Source organism: Adiantum capillus-veneris, chromosome 7 (assembly GCF_014529385.1).
Source record: "Adiantum capillus-veneris isolate H3 chromosome 7, ASM1452938v2, whole genome shotgun sequence".
In the NCBI taxonomy this organism is placed as follows: domain Eukaryota; kingdom Viridiplantae; phylum Streptophyta; class Polypodiopsida; order Polypodiales; family Pteridaceae; genus Adiantum; species Adiantum capillus-veneris.
Window position 1 is genome coordinate 6,454,881 of NC_140937.1, and position 6,935 is coordinate 6,461,815.

The 6,935-nt window shown below is 41.0% G+C and overlaps 1 protein-coding gene across 1 annotated transcript in view; it reads left to right on the plus strand.

Annotated features, from left to right (window-relative positions):
* The window catches only part of LOC147453388 (chaperone protein dnaJ 15-like), a 63,605-nt gene extending 58,241 nt beyond the window's left edge, over nucleotides 1-5,364 (plus strand). Inside the window, exons 2-11 of the mRNA XM_086515580.1 lie at nucleotides 1,810-1,933; nucleotides 2,008-2,090; nucleotides 2,232-2,343; nucleotides 2,430-2,534; nucleotides 2,620-2,670; nucleotides 3,699-3,788; nucleotides 3,872-3,980; nucleotides 4,095-4,243; nucleotides 4,324-4,377; nucleotides 4,584-5,364. Of these exons, the coding sequence (XP_086371706.1) occupies nucleotides 1,810-1,933; nucleotides 2,008-2,090; nucleotides 2,232-2,343; nucleotides 2,430-2,534; nucleotides 2,620-2,670; nucleotides 3,699-3,788; nucleotides 3,872-3,980; nucleotides 4,095-4,243; nucleotides 4,324-4,377; nucleotides 4,584-4,799 (1,093 nt within the window). The 3' untranslated portion in view covers nucleotides 4,800-5,364. The remainder of the gene's footprint in view (nucleotides 1-1,809; nucleotides 1,934-2,007; nucleotides 2,091-2,231; nucleotides 2,344-2,429; nucleotides 2,535-2,619; nucleotides 2,671-3,698; nucleotides 3,789-3,871; nucleotides 3,981-4,094; nucleotides 4,244-4,323; nucleotides 4,378-4,583) is intronic.
* The last annotated feature ends 1,571 nt before the right edge of the window (nucleotides 5,365-6,935 follow it).

The window sequence follows — 6,935 nt, forward strand, 5'->3', positions numbered from 1 at the left end:
GAGACCAGACTGACTAGAGCCTACGCAGCATTGGGTAGATTAGAGAAGATGTGTTCGCAGGTTCAGTTTCAGGAGCCCCGGACGAAGCTTTGGCTCTTTGATACTTTGGTGGCTTCAGCATTGCTCTATGGAGCTGAGATATGGGGACCTTCATTGGATCACCACGGGAGGCCGGGGCGCACAGATGGATGGGGGAACATGGAGAAACCTCTCGTCTCTATGATCTCGCGGCTCATTAGAGCCAAGGCATCAGTACCACGGGCCATTATCCGAGCAGAGCTAGCGGCCCCCCCCCCACTAGTGGTGGAGGCGCTCACCAGATCAGTCCCCTTCATAAACCGCACATGGGAACTTCCGAGAGACAGATATGCTCGCATAGCACTTGAGTCCTCTCGACAGTTAGCCATGCAAGGAGATACAACATGCTGGTATGGGGAGATGGCATCATGGTTTCAGGCGCATGGGTTCAGCATAGACAGGCTGCCACCATTCCAGTACTCATTGGATGCACCATCTCTCACTCTTACACAATCAGAGATCACCAAGCTCATCCGCCAAGACCTGACCTAGCTAGACACCAGGAGAACATGGATACAGCCGGCACAGGAGTTGGGCACGAAGATGGCTTTCTACAGAGACCACCTTCTCCAGCCTACGAAGGATGGTTTTGTGACGAGACCCAGATACATGGACACCCACTTGTCCCATGGGATACGATGTGCTATTGGTCAGTTATGCACATCTTCTCACCAGCTGCGGATTGAGACTGGGAGATACAGCGGAGTACCAGCAGAGGCCAGGACATGCCCCTTGTGTGACATGGAGCCTGAGACAGAGCTGCATTATACATGCCGCTGCCCCGTCTACTACGAGATACGAGGCCGCTTCCATTGCTCGTTCAGAGAGGGTTTTGGACCACTCTCAAGAGTCATGGGATACAAGGATCAGAGATGCCTGGGGTTGTTCTTGCTCGAGCTACGCAGACACAGAGATAGCTTGATGAGTGGCGAGGCTAGCCAGTCTCAAAGACGGATCACAGACTTCTTCAGAGCAGACATGGGACAGCCGCAAGAGCCACTCCCACAGCAGAGCTCCCCCTCGTCTCACACCAAAGGCACATTGATCGACCGAGCGACTGAACTGGGGAAATCCAGGCGCTCAAGACTGCAGAGGACCACACAGCATCGACGGAGGCTACGTCAGAAGATTTGGAGCAGTCTGGCTAGGCATGCATGACGCCCGGTCAGACTACTAACCATGGAGGAGATTGATGAGATCTGCCAACGACCGATGCTGGATCTCCTGTGATTCAGCTATCCCAGCAAGCCGCCCATTTTTGCTTAGTTCACATCGACCAATCTAGGATCCCATAGTATATATCTTTGTTTTGTACTGTTGTTATTTTGTTACTCTGACTTTGTATCAGATCCACCACCTTGTAACTTTCTGGTCTCATAGGTCACTATGGCCTTTTGAAGACATTAATATAACATTTCATTTCATTTCATTTTCTCTCTCTCCATCAAGGAAAAAGGAATGTTTTGTGAAAAATCCAACCATAAAGGATTGTGTTTGTTGAAGCTAGATCTGGTCAGGTTTATTCTCTTTCGTTGGGCCTAGCAAGCAATTCATGCACAATGATATACTTCTATGTCTTGTCATTTTAATTCTAACGAAACCTCTATACTTGCGTTTCACACTTTGATGCAACCATTTCAAAACTTGTTCCATACAAACTTTTCGAAACTCTATGGCTACTATTGTTGGTTGCTAGTCAGTTTATAACTGGCTTTCTTTCAAAATTTTCAGGTTCCATCCAGATAAAAATGTTGACAATCCAGAAGCGGCAGAAATGTTTAAGGAGATAGCGTATTCTTACAGTATACTCTCAGACCCAGAAAAAAGGCAACAATACGACGTATCTGGCTTCGAGGTGCTTATTTAATTTGGAATCGTCTAGGTCAGCATTTGAACACCCTTTAGATATATTTTCCTTTTCTGGAATAGGCTGTAGATCTTGATGGCCTGGAGATGGAGCTTGACCTTTCAAATCTTGGTACTATGAATACAATGTTTGCAGCTCTCTTCAGGTAAATTCTTTGCATAGCTGCAGCCTGCTATGGTATCATGCATTTGTGTATGTGTTCCATCAATACTCTTCAATTCTCCAATGTGCTGTGCATGCATAAGCCATTCTTCTGAATGATTAAATAAACCGGCTACATTTTCAGCAAGCTTGGTGTCCCTATTAAGACTTCAATCTCTCCTTATGTATTGGAAGAGGCAATCAACGGAACAGTAACAATCCGGCCACTTCCCCTGGGTAGACCTGTCCATGATAGGGTAAGTGTATCAGAATATGTCCTCTTTCTCCAGGGTAAGCTTTGTTTGTGGTTTGCCAAGAGATTGAGGTGTTGCACGGTGAACAGGTTGAGAAGCAAGTTGCTCATTTTTATGGAGTTACTATATCAGAAGAGCAGGCAGCTGCTGGGGTTGTGGTTCGTGTAATATCTCAAGCGCAAAGTAAATTCAAGGTGTGTGATTATATCGGATGGGTATTTTCAGCAATTGAACAAATGCTTTTAATGCTGCTGTACTTAAATAACTTTTCTCCTACAGCTTCTTTATTTTGAGCAGGAAGAAAATGGTGGCCTGGGCTTGGCTTTGCAGGTAAGACTGTGTCCAAATAGATGGCTTACTAGTGAATTGCAAATAATTCAAGGATGAAACTTGCTGACTAGCCGCAATTGCGGTTCAAATTGTAATAGATGTCACAGCTCAGCACGAGCATACTGGGCCTTTCCTTTTTGCATCCGTATTTGACAATTAGTGTATAACAGAACAGAGACTTGGAAACACATGTGGTGGCTGTGGAATGGCATATTCAAATGTTTTGTGTGGACTTCCTTTGCAATTGTCTTAGCAAAGCAAGCTGTTTGCAATTTGGACATTGAGAGAGCACACTAATGTCATAGCTCTTGTCCATGATAACGTCAGGATGTTTCACTTTCTATTAGGACTAGCAGTGAGGTTAATGTCACACGCCAAGTTGCATCGTTGTGCTGAAATTTGTTGTGTAATATTTCATTTTAGGTCCTACATTGTAGAGTCTCATTTCATTTATGATATTTTACAACTTATTTTAGGTATTAAGATATGACACTTTTGTTATTTCTGTGTTGTCCTCCTTGGTGTGAATGTCTTTAAAGTTCAGTTTTTTTAAAAACATAGATGAACGTCATTTGAAATTCCCTTTTGTTGACTTAATGATATCAAACAAAATGTAAGTTAGTCTTTTTACTTCATTTCACTTTGTATCTTCTCTCCTTTAGTCATGTGTGTATTTTTTTATTCTGTTTATTGCAATTTTTTTGCTGCGGAGCAGTTAGTAAGTTTAGACCTTTTTGACCTTATGACGTCATGTCATGAGTTTGGGGTGAACTCTGTTCAGATAGTGTTGAGAATTAAGGGTCCTGAAAGCCATTGTAAGTATTTCCTGTCCACTTTGGTAAGGTCGCCGTTTGCGCTACTCTCAGGCAAATGTTTGGTGAATTTTAACCAGATGTCTGTTCATAACTTCTAACTTTTTTGGGTGATGATACGGGTTTATTAACTTTGTCAAGATTCTGTTTTCTGCCTATTATACAGTGTTTTTGGTTGATTTACTTACCCCAAGTTAGGATTTTGTGTCATAACAGGAGGATAGTATGAAGACAGGAAAAGTCACCTCAGCGGGAATGTACTTCTTACACTTCCAAGTCTACAGATTAGACTTGACGATGAATGCGGTGGAGTATAAGTTTCATCTTCAAAAATGAAACTGGTGTGTGAGAAATTGTGTGTTAACTTTGCTAAGCTTGACCCTTTTCAGTTGGCCATGGCCAAGGATCCAGAAGCTGCCTTTTTCAAAAAGCTGGAAGGTTTACAGCCTTGTGAAGTAGCAGATCTCAAAGCAGGAACGCATATTTTTTCTGTCTACGGTGAGAAAAAGAAAGGGAGACTTGTGCAGTTTCCATTAGAGATGCATGATAGAATTAGGAAACCATGCCGTATGTATCATGGCGATCATTGTATTTTTCTTGGCTTTGGGCCAGGTGATAACTTTTTCAAAAGTGCAACCTATACAATTGAGGCAGTGTCAGCTGAATCATTCAAAGATTCTTCAGAGAAACTTAAGACTATTGAAAGCCAGCTGTTGAGTAAACGGAACGAGTTGAGACAGTTTGAGGTAGAGTACAAAGAGGTTAGTGCTTATACTCAATAAATGGATACGTTGGATTTCATCTCTCTTTGCATTGATTGGCTGGGTGTGCATTTGTGCAGGTTTTGGCACGATTCACAACTGTGAGCAACAAATTTAAGGAGGAGAAAGTTGCTGTATGGATTAATGCTTTGCTGGTTTTTGTTCTAAGCGAGTTAACTCACAGGGTTTTTTATTAACAGAATTTTGGTGGTCTCAAGGCTTAGGCTGTGCGTGTAAAAGCAACCAGTTTTGTTGAAAAAATGGATATGGGAGCTAGCAATGAAGCAACATGACCAGTGCTAGATTTGACTCTCTTATGATTTGATTTCTAAATTTGTAGGTAGAGGACCTTTTGAAGTCAAGGGAGAGCATTCAGGCATCTTTTTCTATGACACCACAAGTGAAAAGGCATTCAAGCAGCAGCAATTTAGGGACCCCGACAAGTCATGAGAGGGCCGGAACATCTGCAGATGAGTCACCCGGTGAAGCAAGAGATAAATCTAGTAAGAAAAAGTGGTTTGGAATTAATTTCAAGGCAGAGAAGAAGGCACATTGACTTTATAGAAGCTGGCTTGTGAAGCTCGACATGCTCGAGGCTAGGCAGTCGTCTTGCAGTGGTGGTGGTCATGTCTTCCAACTTGGTGAAGTTCCCGGGTTGGTTGCTTGCAGTGGTTTGATATGTATGATTTTCATTGTTTACGGGTTGATGATTACTCATCACAGATCATTGTGATGATGTACGGCTATCAGTTTTAGGTCTCTTTATACGTGATGAAGTTCTCCCTCATGGCATGCAGTGATTGCTGGCTCCATCCATGCCTACGCTTATTCATTCTTTTGACAGACTGTTTAGAGGTATTCAAGACAGTTTGATTCACCCAAAAATAAGAAGAAAATACAAAGAAAAGGGGTTGATGCTGGCATTTGTTGTATACATGAGATGAAAATTTGTAACTTTCTGTTTCTTTGAGAGTTGTCTTCAGATGTTTACCACCTGTTGTATAGATTGATTATACATTTTTCTCGGTGGGTGCGATTTGGAGAATTTCATTGTAACGTTGTGGCATTGTGACATACAATTCTTTAGTAAGGGAATTTTTATTGATAAGATTACGAATTTTGCATCATTTTTTAATCGTTTGGCAATCACAGTGGTGCTAGAGGCTGTCAGTGGCTTGGTGTTGGCTTCATTACATAGGTTGGATTTGGATGCGGTTGCAAAGAACTGCAGTCTATTTGAATTGACTTATAGGTTGGATATTCACTCGTTTTTGAATTTTACGTTCAATATCTGGAGGTTGTTCAGTACTATGTGGAGGTTGTTAAATGTATTGGGCTAGTTCTCTTGACAACTAGAATAACTGACAGACAAGCTCTGCCCACGATTTGCACATGGGCTTTGCCCACATAGGATGATGATGTGGAGGTGCAACAAAACTCACTCTCTTAAGGTCAGTCCCTCAGAACGAATTCTTCATTAAGATCAACTCCCTGATTATAAATATGAGGAGATGAGAAGTAAATGTCATACATACGAATGTTGGGAGGTGCATTGAAGAGCTTGTAGTGGTCTTCATGTGTCATTGCAATGATGTTTCTTAAGGAGTACTAGATATGCATGTTGCCACTAATAGATGTTTCTTGGGTTTTGAGCCATTCCGGATGCAACCATGTAAGGTTTTGCGTTGGTGCGGGATTTGTTTGGGCAATTTCAAAACTTTTTTTTTGTCCAAAATCTCGGCTTTTAGGTGTTAAAATGAGACATATGGGCAGTTTTTTAAAAGGTTTTTGAGTGTTCCAAAGTACAGTGTGGTCAACATAATTAAAATTTAACAACTATAAGAATTTAGACTAGTGTAAAGCCTTTTGGAGCTTTTTACTGCATAGTAAGACAGATATTTACTTTCGAGGTTTCTCGGACATCTCAATACAATGGTCATTTTCAAAAATTTTGGGTATTTTAAACATAGAAGGATCAAAGTTATCAATATTTTGCTACCTCACATAGTATTATTAAAGTGAAGACACCATGATTTTACATGATACTTTGTGAAGTTTTAGGTCCCACGTTTCTTTTTTTAAAAGTAAGAACAAAGTGTATCCACGGAATGTAACAATGAGATCAATGTTGTAATCTTGTATTGTTATTTTATATATCATAACATTGAAGGTAAAACATTTTTACAACTTACTTTATTGCAAATTGCATTTTCTATCAAATGAATTTATTGCACTGTTTATTGTCTCTAGAAAGATGGATTTCATGTCATTATGCAAGGGAATCTTTTCAATGGTAGCATGCACATTATTTAGTACGCGTAGTCTTTACTCTCCTCAAAGCAAGCCAGAAGATTGGGTTTCATGTCATGAACACTTAATATGTCTTCAATGGATGATGAGTATAAAATAAAATTGTGTTTTATACACCATTTTCCTTCTGTAAACATGTGGACAAGTCATGTCTTTTAGTCAATCTTTTCATTCATTAGATGTAGGTATTTTGTTTGTTCGAAAAGGTTTGCTTTGGGTTAGGTAAAACTCGACAAGTTGTTCGGTACGTACATTGAGGCTATTAATGTATGGACCCAGTTCTTTTGACAACTAGAGTAACAACTAGGCTTGACGGACAAGCTCTACACATGGTTTGTACATGGGCTTTGTCCACATAGGATGATGATGTGGAGAGGATGCT